This window comes from Oncorhynchus mykiss, chromosome 25 (genome assembly GCF_057628025.1).
Source record: "Oncorhynchus mykiss isolate SJ-2025 chromosome 25, ASM5762802v1, whole genome shotgun sequence".
NCBI classification, from domain to species: Eukaryota; Metazoa; Chordata; class Actinopteri; order Salmoniformes; family Salmonidae; genus Oncorhynchus; species Oncorhynchus mykiss.
Window position 1 is genome coordinate 51583247 of NC_143046.1, and position 18244 is coordinate 51601490.

The following is an 18244-nucleotide window of genomic DNA, read 5'->3' on the forward strand; positions in this document are numbered from 1 at the left end:
AATCTAGACTTCCTCTATTGTAATCTCTCCTCTTTCACCCCAGCTGCCAAACTAATCCTAGCCAAACTAACCACCCTACCCATGCTAGATTACGGAGACATCATTTATAGATCGACAGGTAAGGGTGCTCTCGAACGGCTGGATGTTCTTTACCATTCGGCCATCAGATTTGCCACCAATGCTCTTTATAGGACACATGAGTGTAGTACACTACACTCTATACTCCTCTGTAAACTGGTAATCTCTGTATACCTGTCGCAAGACCCACTGGTTGATGCTTATTTATAAAACCATTTTAGGCCTCACTCCCCCCCACTCTGAGATATCTACTGCAGCCCTCATCCTCCACATACAACACCCGTTCTGCCAGTCACAGTCTGTTAAAAGGTCCCCAAAGCACACACATCCCTTGATCGCTCGTCTTTTCAGTTCGCTGCAGCTAGCGACTGGAACGAGCTGCAACAAACACTCAAACTGGACAGTTTCATCTCAATCTCTTCATTCATAGACTCAATCATGGACACTCTTACTGACAGTTGTAGCCGCTTTGCAAGATCTATTGTTGTCTCTACCTTCTTGCCCTTTGTGCTGTTGTCTGTACCCAATAATGTTTGTACCATGTTTTGTGCTGCTATCATGTTGTGTTGCTACCATGTTGTTTGTCCTATATTTATATTTTATTTATTTTTAATCCCAGCCTCCGTCCCCGCAGGAGGCCTTTTGCCTTTTGGTAGGCCATCATTGTAAATAAGAATTTGTTCTTAACTGACTTGCCTAGTTAAATAAAAGTTAAATAAAATAAATAAAATAAAAACAAAAGGTAGTACATGCAGGCAAGCGTGTAGGAAACATGTATTCAATAGGATTTGCATTCGTTTTCAAATATTTATTTAAATCATTTGTCATAGTTTTGCTCTCGCTTTAAAATTATTTGTTTACAAGTTTGGGGGTTTTGAGGTCTTATTTTTGTTTACAATTCTATACATTTTGCTTTCAATTGTTTGGTTTTTGATCACAACATCCATTATTTCACCCGTCCTCGAAAATATAATGTTTACATTCTCAACTTTATTTTTCATGTTCACGATTTATTTTATTTTGAATTTAATACATATGGCGTGAAATTGACCCCATTACCCGTAGCCTACATATTTTGATTTCCGGTGCACAGTTCTGACTGTCTGCCTGGTGGCCGACATGCCTACCTATGCCCCTCCAATCTCCTCTTTCTTTGCTGTGAAAGATGCGAGAGTTTGTGCTCTCGAAATAGACTACGGGAAATTGTTTCCTCCGTTGCAAAAAATACTGAATCTTAGGAGTCGATTCCTAGAGGAATTGAAGCTTGACACCCACAAATGGGAGTTGACACCGGGCAAGGAGTCGAGGAATCGATTATTTTAGAGTCGGCTTCCCACCACTATTCAGAAGCGGCATTCCTTTGCAGACAAGTTAAATGCCCGTTCACTGGCTCTTCGAAACTACAGTATCTCCAAAGAAGGTTTCGTGGCGGCATTTAAAAAGCCGCCACGAACATGCGGTAGCGGAGGCGCTTTCAAGGCGCCACATTCCATATGTCTGAAAGAGATAGGCTATATGAATGGAGTAGGCTAGTTTAGGATGAGCTACGACGGGACAAATCGTTCTTCTTGAACATGGTTCTTCTTGCAAAGCATGTAAACGTTTTAATCGAACTATTATATTCATCTGATCAATCACATTGTTGTGTGAATGTAACCATACAGCAACAAACATCGTAATAGTAATAATTATATAAATAATGTTTTAATTGTGTCTGAATTAAGACTAATCAGAGATTGTTTGTGGATGACATGGAGTCACTGACCAAATCACTACAGTATCAAAAAAGAGGGATCAAAAAGCAGGACTCATGCCAAAGATGCCATGATAATAATACAGTACAATTGTTACTCAACGGGCAAGGATATAGCGCATCAGTGTTCCCAGTACAATAAACACATAATATGATATATTATCACTTTCTAAAGTGGAGGTGAGGTATATAACATTTGAGAAATATATAAATATTAGGACGAGCAATGTCGGCATTGACTAAAAAACAGTAGAATAGAATACAGTATATACATATGAAATGAGTAAAGCAGTACAGTATGTAAACATTATCTAAGTCACTAGTGTTCCACTATTAAAGTGACCAGTGATTACATGTCTATATAGGGCAGCAGCCTCTAAGGTGCAGGGTTGAGTAACCGAGTGGTAGCCGACTAGTGATGGCTATTTAATAATCTGATGGCCTCGAGATAGAAGCTGTTTTTCAGTCTCTCGGTCCCGTCTTTGGTGGACCTGTACTGACCTCGCCTTCTGGATGGTAGCAGTGTGAACAGGCCGTGGCTCGGTTGGGCAAAGACACATTTCTTCAGCCTCCTGAGGTTGAAGAGGCACTGTTCACCACACTGTCTGTGTGGGTTGACCGTTTCAAATAGTCAGTGATGTGTTCGCAGAGGGACTTGACATTTTTCACCTTCTCCACTGCGGTCTCGTAGATGTGTATAGGGGCGTGCTCCATCTGCTGTCTCATGAAGTCCACGATTTGTTTTGTTGAGGGAGATGTTATTTTCCTAGCACCACTCCGAAAGGGCCCTTACCTCCTCCCTGTAGGCTGCCTCGTCATTGTTGGTAATTTGCCACTTAAAATTAAATGCTTCTTCACCTGCATTGCTTACTGTTTGGGGTTTTAGGCTGGGTTTCTGTACAGCACTTTGATATATCAGCTGATGTAAGAAGGGTTTTATAAATAAATTTGATTATACAATGTTTGGTTTGACCATACAGTGAGTGTTTTTCATTATGTCTAATATGCTATAAACGTTGCAATCTTGAATGTGTCTTGGTCAACAATGTACCATATTTGACCCTTAACCTATACTAAACAGATTACCGACCATTTCGAATCTCACCATACCTTCTCTGCTATGCAATCTGGTTTCAGAGCTGGTCATGGGTGCACCTCAGCCACGCTCAAGGTCCTAAATTATATCTTAACCGCCATCGATAAGAAACATTACTGTGCAGCCGTATTCATTGATCTGGCCAAGGCTTTCGACTCTGTCAATCACCACATCCTCATCGGCAGACTCGACAGCCTTGGTTTCTCAAATGATTGCCTCGCCTGGTTCACCAACTACTTCTCTGATAGAGTTCAGTGTGTCAAATCGGAGGGTCTGCTGTCCGGACCTCTGGCAGTCTCTATGGGGGTGCCACAGGGTTCAATTCTTGGACCGACTCTCTTCTCTGTATACATCAATGAGGTCGCTCTTGCTGCTGGTGAGTCTCTGATCCACCTCTACGCAGACGACACCATTCTGTATACTTCTGGCCCTTCTTTGGACACTGTGTTAACAACCCTCCAGGCAAGCTTCAATGCCATACAACTCTCCTTCCGTGACCTCCAATTGCTCTTAAATACAAGTAAAACTAAATGCATGCTCTTCAACCGATCGCTACCTGTACCTACCCGCCTGTCCAACATTACTACTCTGGACGGCTCTGACTTAGAATACGTGGACAACTACAAATACTTAGGTGTCTGGTTAGACTGTAAACTCTCCTTCCAGACCCATATCAAACATCTCCAATCCAAAGTTAAATCTAGAATTGGCTTCCTATTTCACAACAAAGCATCCTTCACTCATGCTGCCAAACATACCCTTGTAAAACTGACCATCCTACCAATCCTCGACTTTGGCGATGTCATTTACAAAATAGCCTCCAATACCCTACTCAACAAATTGGATGCAGTCTATCACAGTGCAATCCGTTTTGTCACCAAAGCCCCATATACTACCCACCATTGCGACCTGTACGCTCTCGTTGGCTGGCCCTCGCTTCATACTCGTCGCCAAACCCACTGGCTCCATGTCATCTACAAGACCCTGCTAGGTAAAGTCCCCCCTTATCTCAGCTCGCTGGTCACCATTGCATCTCCCACCTGTAGCACTCGCTCCAGCAGGTATATCTCTCTAGTCACCCCCAAAACCAATTCTTTCTTTGGCCGCCTCTCCTTCCAGTTCTCTGCTGCCAATGACTGGAACGAACTACAAAAATCTCTGAAACTGGAAACACTTATCTCCCTCACTAGCTTTAAGCACCAACTGTCAGAGCAGCTCACAGATTACTGCACCTGTACATAGCCCACCTATAATTTAGCCCAAACAACTACCTCTTTCCCTACTGTATTTAATTAATTAATTTATTTTGCTCCTTTGCACCCCCATTATTTTTATTTCTACTTTGCACATTCTCCCATTGCAAATCTACCATTCCAGTGTTTTACTTGCTATATTGTATTTACTTTGCCACCATGGCCTTTTTGCCTTTACCTCCCTTATCTCACCTCATTTGCTCACATCGTATATAGACTTGTTTATACTGTATTATTGACTGTATGTTTGTTTTACTCCACGTGTAACTCTGTGTCGTTGTATGTGTCGAACTGCTTTGCTTTATCTTGGCCAGGTCGCAATTGTAAATGAGAACTTGTTCTCAACTTGCCTACCTGGTTAAATAAAGGTGAAATAAATAAATACAAATAAAAAAAAGGTAAACGGTTAGTTAGACTAGGTTGAGGAGAGCTGATCATAAATCAGTTGTTTCGACTCGAAAGTACTGTAATCACAGTTTTTGAACAGAACCCCATGCAAAATCACTTCGAGTCACTGAGTGTGGGGGCGGTAGGGGTGTTGTCTTCGTCACAGTAATCCGATTGGGCTAAATGCTTCCTCAAAATGGGCTTTGAACTTCACACGATATACAGAAATAGAAGACACAGCCGGTGGAAGTATGCTAACTGGGAGAGCCTCAATTCAATTATTAAATTAAAGCATGCACACTAAGCTACTTATCTAGCTTATTCACGAGCTCGCTTGGGTAGCCAGTGATATCACCAACAGCACTTCGCTAACTGTTCTATATCAAGAGGAGGCTAGATCAGGCTAGCAATTCAACTAGCAGATAGCTAACGTTACAGATGCAGCCATCAAACTACAGGTGGAAACTGATAGCTAGCTAAATTATTCGGCTAGCTTGAAGCATTGCAAGATTGCACCAAGCCAGACCTTTGAATTGGCTAGCCCCTTGTGCTACGAAGAAGAAATACAGGCTCACTGACCGCTAGCAATCTTTTGATTAATTCAAAGACTGAGGGAATGGACTTTACATTGGACTTTGCGGCAGGATGCATAGGAGGTAAGTTAAACTATAGCCAGCTAGCTAGCACACCCTTGGATATATTGCTTCAATGATTGCTACGTGGCAGCAGCACCGAGTCGTGGAAAGGGTTTGCCAAATGCGTCGCGTTGGAATCGTTTTGAATTTACTTAATGATTCGTGGCTAGCTATGTTAGTTTGCTAATGCAGAAATGTGCCTAGTGATGGCGCAAGTTTACCAACAAAGAATGGAAAAATACTGAGTACTGTGAGCGTCTTGTCCACTAGTCTAGCACTTTCTTGCCCCCATTGTTGTTTAACTCGCCATATTACATGTACTTAGCTGGCTAAACCTGTTGGTTTCTTAGCTATATAATATATCTGGTTGATAACCTTTTAATTCTCTCACAACCAAACAATTAACGTTACATTCATTTAAATCCAAACTATGTGCTCATAGTTGGGAGTGGTACAATGGGCAGTCCCTCAAGCACCAACTTCACATGGTGAAAACTGGTGAATGTGAAGTGAACTAACGTAACGTACAATCTTCAGATTTTTCAGACGGGGGTACTAATTTTTTAAGAGTACCCCCCCCCCCCCCCCCCAACACAAAATTAAACTAGGTGTATTTCTAGACCTTAGAGGCGTTGTGAAATAGGACCTGTCTAGCTAAATTGCATTGTTAAAATTATTCTCCACGGGAAGTTATTTTCTTGACTTCCTACAAAGATGTATAATTGCCTTTAACCCTACCTCCATCTCAAATTATATGAATGTTGTTCGGTTAGCCAGACAGACAAAGTTATTGATTAATAAACTATATTGAGCATTGAGCATTATTGTGATACTGTCTCAGCTACAGATAATGTCTTGCAAGTGAGGGTCAGACTAATGTACTCTAATCTGAAACTGCTCTAGGCAGGTTTAGTCCTGTGACACACACAGGTGGTGTCAGACAGTATTGCGTTTTCCTCTCTCTAGCAATAATGTCAAGGACAAGGGTACAGTGAACAACTGTTGATGGCAGTCCAGATAAGGCTGTTTGTTCTTGTGTGTGATGCACTTGATATTCAAACATGCATCCGCCACTGCAACAATACCTCACAGTGGTTGCAACTTCAATCACAGACTGATAAGCAGTGGAATGCATCTCCATGCTCTCTACTGTAGTGTTATTCACCACTCTCTATGCTATCTTGTTTTTGCAATTAAGGGTTTGTTTTTCCTATCAGTTTCACATGGCTTTAACTTAGTATAGCCTACATTACTTAGCAGAAATCAACTGCTTCCAACAAGCAAGTGCTTACTAACAGATCTTTGTCATTTTCAGGTGCTGCAGGTGTTTTGGTTGGCCATCCTTTTGATACTGTAAAGGTGGGTTTATGTTTTCTCGCTGGCAAATGCCTGGCTCGTGTTTATTTTTCTTAGCTACTGTGGGGTTTATTAAGCCTCGTCAAAAGGGCGAGTTTGAATGACAAATGACCAACAGCGTTTTGATAGAGAATTAAATATGCATGCTCTTTTCCAATCAAAACTTTTTAAGAACCACATTTTCTCGGCTACTACTTACAAATAATAAACAGCTATTTCTTTCCCAGACCACACAAACGTGGGTATTTTGGCTGTTTTCTGACCTAGTGACATCAATGGAAATACTGTTCCCGCTACCCCAAAAAATCTTACTAATCATTATTATGAGATACATTTAGGGGTCTGTATCACATGAATCCAATGTTTTTATTTTACATTTATTTAACTAGGCAAGTCGGATAAGAACAAATTCTTATTTTCAATGACAGCTTAGGAACAGTGGGTTCAGCGGCAGAACGACAGATTTGTAACTTGTCAGCTCGGGGATTCGAACTTGCAACCTTTCGGTTACTATTCCAAAGCTCTAACCACTAGGCTACTTTGCATCACGCCCTCCTCAACTTTCAAGAATAACCTTATGTATATCCCATTGTCAATGATACGTGTGTGTGTGTGGGAGAGTTGGTGATGTTGTTCTATATTAATGGATTGGAGAGTTGTTGATGTGAGTTGGTGCCTGTTTGATATTGATTTAATTAAATGCAGTCTTATTAAAAGGGTCAATCTGGGATTGGTCCATGCATTTTTGGACTTAAGTTAATATATACAGTTGAAGTCGGAAGTTGCCATACCTTCGGCAAATACATTTAATCCTAGTAAAAAGTCCCGGTCTTAGGTCAGTTATCACTACTTTATTTTAAGAATGTGAAATGTCAGAATAATAGTAGAGAGAATGAATTATTTCAGCTTTTATTTCTTTCATCACATTCCCAGAGGGTCAGAAGTTAACAACCCTTAATTAGTATTTGGTAGCATTGCCTTTAATTGTTTAACTTGGGTCAAATGTTTCAGGTAGCCTTCCACAAGCTTCCCACAATAAGTTGGGTGAATTTTTGTCCCATTCCTCCTGACAGAGCTGGTGTAACTGAGTCAGGTTTACAGGCCTCCTTGCTCACACACGCTTTTTCAGTTTTGCCCACAAATTTTCTATAGGATTGAGGTCAGGGCTTTGTGATGGCCACAATACCTTGACTTTGTTGTCCTTAAGCCATTTTGCCACAACTTTGGAAGTATGCTTGGTGTCATTGTCCATTTGGAAGACCCATTTGCGATCAAACTTGAACTTCCTGACTGATGTCTTGAGATGTTGCATCAATATATCCACATAATTTTCCCCCCTCATGCTGCCATCTATTATGTGAAATGCACCAGTCCCTCCTGCAGCAAAGCACCCCCACAACATGATGCTGCCACCCCCGTGCTTCACGGTTGGGATGGTGTTCTTTGGCTTGCAAGTCTCTCCCTTTTTCCTCCAAACATAATGATGGCCATTATGACCAAACAGTTCTATTTTTGTTTCATCAGACCAGAGGACATTTCTCCAAAAAGTACGACCTTTCTCCCCATGTGCAGTTGCAAACCGAAGTCTGGCTTTTTTATGGTGGTTTTGGAGCAGTGGCTTCTTCCTTGCTGAGCGGCCTTTCAGGTTATGTCGATATAGGACTCGTTTTACTGTGGATATAGATTTGTACCTGTTTCCTCCAGCATCTTCACAAGGTCCTTTGCTGTTGTTCTGTGATTGATTTGCACTTTTCACACCAAAGTACGTTCATCTCTAGGAGACAGAACGCATCTCCTTCCTGAGTGGTATGACGGCTGCGTGGTCCCATGGTGTTTATACTTGCGTACTATTGTTTGTACAGATTAATGTGGTACCTTCAGGTGTTTGGAAATTGCTCCCAAGGATGAACCAGACGTGTGGAGCGCTACAATTTTTTTCTGAGGTCTTGGCTGATTTCTTTTTGATTTTCCCATGATGTCAAGCAAAGACGCACTGAGTTTGAAAGTAGACCTTGAAAAACATCCATAGGTACACCTCCAATTGACTCAAATGATGTCAATTAGCCTATCAGAATCTTCTAAAGCAATGACATTTTCTGGAATTTTCCAAGCTGTTTAAAGGCACAGTCAACTTAGTGTATGTAAACTTCTGACCCACTGGAATTGTGATCCAGTGAATGATAAGTTAAATAATCTGTCTGTAAACAATCGTTGGAAAAATGACTTGTGTCATGCACAAAGTAGGTGTCCTAACCGACTTGCAAAAACGATAGTTTGTTAACAAGGAATTTGTGGAGTTGTTGAAAAACAAGTTTTAATGACTCCAACCTAAGTGTATGTAAAATTCCGACTTCAACTGTAGCCATTGATTCTTTAATGTAACTTAGAAATTCCTCATGAGCATTGGTCTTACCCTATCAGATCCCCAAATATAACCTTGGTTTATTATTTGTAAGCAATCACTGTATCGTTTCAAAACATGGTTAAAACTATTATTCTTATGTCATTGCTGTTCAGTCTTTGCATTCATGTGTGAGATTCCCTGTGCCTATGTTTTTGAGTGGTAAAATTGTTCTCCTGCCCCATTCCTCAGTTATTTACTAAATAAAGTGGTGGGGAAAATGCTTAGTTGTTGTTTGAATCGTAGATTGTGCTTTTAAAAGGTGTTCTGCACGACTATTCAATTTTTATTTTGTTTACTTGGTCATAAAAAGCACATTCTAAACACCTTTCCCCCCCATCTCAAGATGTTAAATGAAAATTACTATAGTAAGTGCCTATTATGTGCCAAATAAAGTAACCGGGTTGACGATTATCTTAAATCAGCCATAAATCCCCTCGGGACGGGTACCGGAAGCTTGTGTGCAACAGGGAGTGGAAATTGAATGCAAGCTTCACAAAAAAATGTGATTGCTAAAACACTTCTGTCTATGGGTAACAGGGTTAACGTTATGCGTTGACCTGCTCAGTGTTCCCTCACAGAACACTAGAAAATGCCCATAAGGCATAGAACCAGCTCACCTGCTTTTACACGATGAATATACATTGATGTTCAATGTTTCTTTTGAGAAACACATTTTAAAAAGGATTAGTTTTACCATATTAAAATGACAGTTCACATAACAGGGTTGACCTTAAAATGAGGGGCAGATGTAAATAAATCACATGAACAGAATAATCTTCAGATATACATTTGTTGAAGTAACTAGGGCTTTACGATTATGGTGAGACAGATAATTTTTTTGGGATAAGTGGGTTGAAATCCTCCTAGAATTGACACGGGGTTGGTTGACTGAGGGACATGTCAAGACAGAGGGCAAAGTATTTTGTAAACATGGACTTTGTTCCTTAAGGTCATTTCTAGTAAAGTTATACCAGTCATAGCAATTAAGTTATTTGGGCTCAAAATAGCCTCATGAAAATGTATATTATATAGCTGTGGAAACCTAAGAATCAGTAGGCTTAATTGTTTTATTATAAAAATGTCAGTACAAGCCTCATCGTATTTGCATACATGTAATTAGTCTAAGAGCTGTAATTTGCTGACACTGAATCTTCGAATGTGTACTACACTTTTTACTATTTGGAATACGAAGGCGCCGAGGGAGGGACACCATGTTGATTTTTATCCCTGAATGGGAAAGGCTGTCTTTAACAGCATAAGTGTCACTTTGTTGTAGATGAGGGATAATCTACCTCTGCACGGATGTGTGACCTAGCTAGTAAGTACGGTCAAGGTCTTCTGTTTCTCCCCCGTGTTTTGTAAAAAATATTCTCCAGATGTACAAGCACAGAATACTTATTTGTTTTTATATATATCATTTCACCACCACCACCCCAAATCCCATACCTTAGGACACTACATTTGCCAATAGTAACTTTTTCATGTATTGTGCCTTTTCCTTTGTGTTTTGTATTATTAAATGTGGCAGTATTGTCTTTGTGCTTTTAAAAAATTTTTTACAAACATTGAGGTGTCCATTTTTTTTAGGTACGACTCCAAGTTCAGAGTGTGGACAGACCTCTGTACCGCGGCACGTATCACTGCTTCCAGTCTATCGTACGACAAGAGTCGGTGAGTATCGATCACCACCATGACCGACTCAAGTTTCTCACAGTACCAAGTCTGTAGAACTCACCTGATGTGGCCTACGGGCTGGACGTTTGAGACTGCTATAGTGGGGGAAAACCCTTTTTTTTTGTGTGTGTGTGTGGGTAGTCACCAGTGGTGAAATCTTTTCATATTCAAATGAATCCGTTTCAACTTGGCTGGCTCTGCATTGCCATGTGCTCTGCGCAGTGCCAACTACAGTTGTACCATTGGTTAGAACAGGGCTCTACTCAAGTGTCTCTCGTTACAGTCTTGTGCGTCAGCCTAGCAGAGAGCCTATCAGCCAGTCTGGAGGGAGGAGGTTGGGAGAGATATCAGTAGCCAGGGTTAATCAGAGCGTTGTGCCTGCTGCGCGGCTAAATTAAGAGAACCGCCTTATCACTCGCGCAGGTTGGGAGTTGCGCCAGGTTTTAATGGGGTAGATTCTGCTGGGCTGCCTCAACCTGTTTTTCCTCGTGATTAGGAATTCCCCCAATGGTGGAGTACTAGTGTTAAGCTATATCATCATTAAAGGAGTAGAATAGCGGCATATACAGCACATTAGCATTATACCATTGCTTTATAAAGTCTGGCCTTGAGAACAGCATTTATTGTAGTGAAAGTGTGATTTGGTTAAATAATAATCAATATGCCATATAGCAGATACCTTTATCCAAAACTACTGTTTATCCCCAGTTATTCAGCTTCATTACCTTATTACTTTGGTCCCTCTTTCTGCTGTGTGTCCACAGATGACAGGGCTCTACAAAGGCATCGGCTCCCCCATGATGGGCCTGACCTTCATCAACGCCATCGTGTTCGGTGTCCAGGGCAACGCCATGCGCAGGCTGGGCCATGACACACCGCTCAACCAGTTCCTGGCTGGGGCATCGGCGGGGGCATTGCAGAGCATCATTTGCTGCCCTATGGAGCTGGCCAAGACACGGATGCAGCTGCAGGGCTTGGGCGAGAGGAAGTCCAAGCAGAAGTTGTACAAGAACTCACTGGACTGCCTGGTGCGCATCTACCGGAAGGAGGGCTTCTACGGAATCAACCGGGGAATGGTGACCACGCTGGTCCGTGAGACGCCGGGCTTTGGGATCTACTTCTTGACCTACGATGTCCTGACACGCCACTTGGGCTGCGAGCCCGACGACCCCTACATGATCCTCAAGTTGCTGTTTGCCGGCGGCATGTCGGGCATCGCCTCGTGGATCTCCACCTACCCCGTGGACGTCATAAAATCCCGGCTCCAGGCGGACGGCGTGGGTGGCCACAACAAGTACAACGGCATTGCAGACTGCATGCGTCAGAGCATGAAGCGGGAGGGCTGGCGGGTGTTCACGCGTGGCCTCACCTCCACACTGCTTCGGGCATTCCCAGTCAATGCCACAACCTTTGCCACCGTGACTCTGTTCCTCATGTACATGCGGAACGACGAGGGCGGCATCACAGACTGCGAGCCCCTACCCGCCCACTCCTCACTCACTGCGAGCCCACAACAGGCCCAGCCTTCAAGCCTGTGACCTGGGGAAGATGGTGCTTCTGCTCTGGTGACCCTGACTGGAGTGGAGGTGGTCCCACAGTGCACCAGTTAAGCTGCTGAGACCTGAGTGACTTGACCACTCAACAAAGGATATTTTTATACAATGTATTTTAAGATTGGAAAACTTCGGTTGTAAATATTTACGTGTCCCTTTTTGACCCTTGGTTTTCTACAGAGCAGCCCTTTTTTTCTCATTGTTTTTTTTTTTGGGGTGAATTAATTCATCACTGGTGGAAGAAAGCAATCCCACTGAAAAAGTACTCATTACTGAACTGGTCATCCTGGTTACAAACAAAACAGCCGTATACATGTGTTTATGCACAGCTTAGTATATTTATATTGCAGGGTTGGAGTAACGGATTACATGTAACAAAACAAACTAATCTGTTACCAGCAAAATTATTGTAATCAGATTTGATACTTTTGAATTCAGAAAGGATGTTTAGGGCCGGGGAAATCGGACTCCTTTCCATTTTCTCCTGACATTCAAATCAGCAAGTTTAAAGGGATACTTAAAGATTTGATCTACTTCCCCAGAACTCATGGATACCATTCTTATTTCCGTGTCCAGTATGAAGGAAGTTGGGAGGTAGTTTCGCTAGCCAGTGACTGGAAGTCTATGGGTATCTGCTAGCAGATGCCTATAGGCTTTGTCATTAAAATGCAACATCCATTATGGCCAGCCCTTAACATTGATTTATCCTGCAATAGATGTCATTCAATTGGTAATATTAATTTGTCTTCTAATCATCTTAAGGGGAAAAGTAACAAAGTAAAGTTTGAGGAATCCAAAAGTTACGTGACTGATTTAGAATTTCACATGAAAACTAGTAATTAGCGGATTAACCTACCCAACCCTGCTTATATGTACATATGCTGTACTGTATACACCAAGTGAAGCTTTCCGATGAAAAGACTAACTCTGGAGTCCTATTTTCGAGTACATAGTTTGGGGTCCGTTCACATTGCTTGCAGGGAAAAAACTATGCCAGAAAGGAAGCCATTTCATTCGTTCTAATCAATGATTCTGCTGGCTAGGACCAATGAAATGACTTCCTTGCATAGATTTTTATGGTGAGCAGTGTGAACGGAGCCTTAGGCCCACGGGTGAAGATTATCTTGAGTAACCATTTTGGAAAGCCATTGGACATTAGAGTTGGGTGTGACGTCTGCACAAACTGGTTCCTGATTTACACAACTCTTGGTTATTTTTGATAATCCTAATTTAAACACTCAGGGGCATCAAGTCAATCATGTCCCAGACCTTGTAAAGGTGGCACCTTATTGTTTTATTTTACTGAAACACTTGGCATTAACAAATATGCTGAAATTATTGCAGTGTTAAGTATGAAATGGCACAGCGAAATAAGTTAATTGTTTTGATTCAGGACAAAAGTTTTTTTTTTTTTACAGTAGCATTATATTGTATTTGAGGCAGCACAGTCCCTAGAAAATGTAGCGAATTAAATCAACAGCCTGATTGTTACACACCAACTTAATATTGAATGATGTACATGTCATGATTTGAGAAATGATCCTACAAGTATGATATGTATGTAAACACATATTAAGGACATTGCATCCTTTCACTGGAGAGGTTAAACTACCTACACTGGATATCAAATGGAATTGCACGTGCATGCGTTTCCCAATAACTAATGACTCGTTTCTATATGCTGGATGACACTGCTTGTACAGAGTAACGTACTGTATGATGTATTTATACTGTGAATTGGGGTCAGTGCTTACTCATCTTATTTCTTTTATGGCACAATTTAAGTGATCGTAGACACAAGGGCAACTCAACTATATGGAATGCTGCTTCCTATGTTTTACTGTTACAGAAAACCATCAGCATTTTTGTTGTACTGTACAGGTTGGATGGCAATATGTCCAATCAGAGCCAGAGTCCAGAAGGGCTCAAGTGCTTGAAAAGGGCAAGTCACTTTTCTTTTGTACGTGTAATGTTTGTTCTTTTTCAGGTCTTAATGTCTTGCAACCAAAGCAATATGTGGAAAAAGAAATGGCTGAATAAAAACCTATCTAATAGGAGTCTTCTTTTGTCATGTCTTTTCAAGACAAGAATGTAACAAAGTATGTCTGCCAAAGGTCAGGATGCAATACGATTGTGCTTTGTCGGCTATGCACCATTTCAATTTAATTTCCGACTAAGCCGCGCTGTGCAGCAACGCGTTTACATTTGCCTTTTAAAAAGGTGCATTGCCAACGGCGCCAGATCTGATTAAATCCTGGCCTAAACCTTAGCATTCAGTATCTTTTTTAAGGGGTGGATCAGCTTACTATTGCAGAGAGATTGTTGCTTCCATCAATGTAATTGTCTGCATTTCCAATCCCCCATATTTTTGGTAAATATATATACATTTTTAAGAATATACTTTATTTCCCCCTGCAAACAGCACCATCAATCCCCCAATTGGAGTAAACTAATAAACCTTCAGTTTATACATCTTATACACGTTTTTAGTTTTTCCTCTTTCTGATGTCCATCCAGTTCTATTTAACTGTGCTATTTTTTTATTCTAGGTCGAACCAGCGACCTTTTGGTTACTGACTCAACCGCTAGGCTACCTGCAGCCCTAAGAAATTGACAATTTTGATTTGTCACTGGCCTACACACACACAATACCCCATAACGAAAGCGGAATTGTTTAAAAAAAAAAAAATTCTAATGAATGAAAAACAAATGTATTGAGTCAATTATTCGCAAGCCTAAATAAGTAGTAAAAATGTGCTTAGCAAGTCACAAATTGGATGGAATCGCTGTGTGCAATAATACATTAACAATTTTTTTACTCATTTAAAAATCAAGTTAAACACTTATTGCACACAGAGTGAGTCCATGCAACTTGTTTAGCACATTTTTAATCCTGAATTTGAGGCTTGCCATAGCAAAATGGTTGAATACTTATTGACAAGACATTTCAGCTTAAATGTTTTATTAATTTGTAGACATCTCAAAAAATATAATCCCTCTGACATTATGGGGTATTGTCTGTAGATCAGTGACACATCTAAATGTAATCCATTTAAATTGCAGGCTGTAACCCCACAAAATGTGGAAAAAGTCCAGGGGTGTGAATACTTTCAGAAGGTACTGTATATGACTCCATAGTGCATGTTCGCCCCAGAGTGTCAAATGTTTTTATGTGGGAAAGACCAATGATGTGTCCTACTCTGTCGTTATGTCTTCTTTATGTAATGAAAGGGTGAACCCTTGTGGTTCAGACAGACCAGTCTTAAGAGACTCAGCAATGCGAAGAGACTAGACAGACATTTTGTATTCTTGGGCGATAATATCTGTCAATGTGTTTTGACTGAATCAAATGACCTTAAACGAATAATAAACAAATACCTCTGATTTCATTGTGAATTTGATTTTGTTACAGAAAAATTGTGAATTTTTATTCCTGCAATCCAAACCTTATATTTGATCTCTTTACAAAATATGAACACAAAGATATTACTCCCATTATTTGAACAGAAATTGTAATAACTGAAAATATTTTTTCAACAAAACAGAAATGCACTTATACATTTTACATAGGAGGGAGCGAGTACTTACAACTTGCATTCATCATACCGTACATTCACCTTAGTGTCCGTTATCAAGTCAAGTCTTATTTCAAATGTGCAAGAAATACTCATTTTGTAATGGGGAACGAAGGTGAAGTCCAGGTAGACCATCCCTTATTCAGTATTCTTTATTCCATTTGGTGACTAATGAACACAATTCAAGGCCATGATGTCATTAGAGGTCCTGTTTAAGAGCAAGATTGTAAATTGTCATTGAGGCACAGATCTAGGATCGGTATACTCTCCCAAAATCCTAACCAGTAACCATTAGGAGGGAAAAGGGCCACCCTGACCTTAGATCAGTGTCAATGGAGATTTAAGCAGTGATGGCTGGCTAAAGGTTGTTCTTCCCGGGTGTGTTTTTAGTCATCCGGGTGGTGTCACAGGAGTAGCGTAGGCAGCGGTAGATCTCCTCGGCTCTGGGGCGGCTCACACACGCCCCCTTCTGTAGAGCCTCGATAGAGCTACAAGTAGAGGAGAGAGAGAGTGTTAATGCTACTGTAGCTAATTATTGTATTCAATACTATATACACTACATGGCCATGAGTATGGTGGAAACCTGCTCGTTGAAAATCTCATTCCAAAATGGGCATTAATATGGAGTTGGTCAGCCCTTTGCTGCTATAACAGCCTCCACTCTCCTGGGAAGGCTTTCCACTAGATGTTTGAACATTGCTGCAGGGACCTGCTTCCATTCAGCCACAAAAGCCTTAGTAAAGTCGGGCACTGATGTTGGGTGATTTGGCCTGGCTCGCAGTTGATGTTCCAATTCATCCAAAAGACAATTGATGGGGTTAAGGTAAGAGCTCAGTGCAGGCCAGTCAAGTTCTTCCACACCGATCTCAACAAACCATTTCTGTACGGCCCTCGCTTTGTGCATTTTCATGCTGAAACAGAAAAGTCCCCTCCCCAAACTGTTGCCACATGGTGGGAAGCACAGAATTGTGTAGAATGTCATTGCATGCTCTAGCACTGGAACTAAAGGGTCTAGTCCGAACCATGAAAAACAGCCTCAGACCATTATTTATCCACTAAACTTTACAATTCTCACGATGCATTCGGCAAGTAGTGTTCTCCTGGCATCCGCCAAACCCAGATTCGTCCGTCGGACGGCCAGTTAGTGAAGCGTGATGAATCACTCCAGAGAACGCGTTTCCACTGCTCCAGAGTCTATTGGCGGAGAGCTTTACACCACTTCAGCCGATGCCTGGCATTGCACATGGTGATCTTAGGCTTGTGTGCGGCAGCTCGGCCATGGAAACCCACTTCATGAAGCTCCCGACAAACAGTTATTGTGTGGACGTTGATTCCAGAGGCAGTTTAAACCATAGTGACAGACAAATTTTACGCACTACGTGCTTCAGCACTCGGTGGTCCCGTTCTGTGAGCTTGTGTGGCCTATCATTTCGCGGCTGAGTTGTTGCTGCTCTTAGATGTTTCCACTTCACAATGACAGAACTTTCAGTTGACCGGGGAATCTCTAGCAGGGCAGAAATTTGACGAACTGACTTGTTGGAAAGGGGGCATCTTATGACGGTGCTACGTTGAAAGTCACTGAGCTCTTCAGTATGGGCCATTCTACTGCCAATGTTTTTCTATTGAGATTGCTTGGCTGTGTGCTCAATTTTATACACCTGTCAGCAACAGGTGTGGCTGAAATAGCTGAATCCACTAATTTGAAGGGGTGTCCACATACCTTTGGCCATGTAGTGTATCTGATGGTATCAAATATTGCTCATATATTGTTATTAAAGATTCTGCAGCACATTAAAGAGAAATTTCACAATTGTTTAACTTCATCTCCAGCACCACCCCAACATACTGTATGTGAAAATGGCACATTTCTATGTTTTGTGGGGATAAAAAGATTGAGAAAGATAATTGTTTCCAATGACATCGACCAATTAGTAGGCAATGCCCACTTACAATTGGTCAAAATCACACGATGCACACGACAAAACATAGAAACGCACCATTTTCACATAAGTTGATGTTGGGGTGGTGCTGGAGATGATGAATATGAAGTTTCCCTTTGACGTCTGAATGTTTAGCATGCTGTAGGGGTTTTTCTACACCAGACTGAAGAAGACATTTCCATATCCACATATGCAACTGGGGGTATTTCTATAAATACATGGGGCCAATGTGTGACATTGGGATAAACCAAAAAATTGTTTAAAACAAAAATGATTTTTATGCAGTTCCACATGTGTACTTAGAGGAATATTTGCAAATTGCCCATAACTACACCTATACAACATTGGCCTAGGACTATACTTCCTTTAAGTAGGTTTCATGCATACATTGACAAGTCAAATTCAAGGACTTTCAGGGACTTTTCAAGCACATAATTGTAATTTTCAAGGACCTCAATGTTAGAAAATTATAGAACACCCCCAATGTAGAACCACCCCTCAAAAAAAAAATAGAACCAAAAAAAGTTGGAAATGACCACT

The 18244-nt window shown here is 41.2% G+C and overlaps 2 protein-coding genes across 7 annotated transcripts in view; one reads left to right on the top strand and one right to left on the bottom strand.

Moving 5' to 3' along the window:
• The first annotated feature begins 4675 nt into the window (after nt 1-4675).
• Nucleotides 4676-14246, top strand: LOC110505259 (mitochondrial basic amino acids transporter). The gene is made up of 4 exons (XM_021584385.3): nt 4676-5223; nt 6518-6561; nt 10550-10633; nt 11401-14246. Exons 1-4 carry the CDS (start codon nt 5184-5186, stop codon nt 12172-12174), a joined length of 942 nt encoding a protein of 313 aa, XP_021440060.1. The 5' UTR covers nt 4676-5183; the 3' UTR covers nt 12175-14246.
• A 1339-nt stretch (nt 14247-15585) lies between these two features.
• Nucleotides 15586-18244, bottom strand: part of fancm (FA complementation group M) — a 74687-nt gene continuing 72028 nt past the window's right edge. For all 6 annotated transcript variants that reach the window (XM_021584383.3, XM_021584382.3, XM_021584381.3 and 3 more), the window contains one exon: nt 15586-16252. In XM_021584383.3, the coding sequence (XP_021440058.3) occupies nt 16123-16252 (130 nt within the window). In that variant the 3' untranslated portion in view covers nt 15586-16122. The remainder of the gene's footprint in view (nt 16253-18244) is intronic.

Bases quoted from the DNA above. Each gene is read 5' to 3' on its own strand.
- LOC110505259 (XM_021584385.3), top strand. From the start codon at position 5,184: ATGGACTTTACATTGGACTTTGCGGCAGGATGCATAGGAG. The intron at 5,224-6,517 runs GTAAGTTAAACT...TGTCATTTTCAG, and splicing joins TGCGGCAGGATGCATAGGAG to GTGCTGCAGGTGTTTTGGTT. The intron at 10,634-11,400 runs GTGAGTATCGAT...GTGTGTCCACAG, and splicing joins CTATCGTACGACAAGAGTCG to ATGACAGGGCTCTACAAAGG.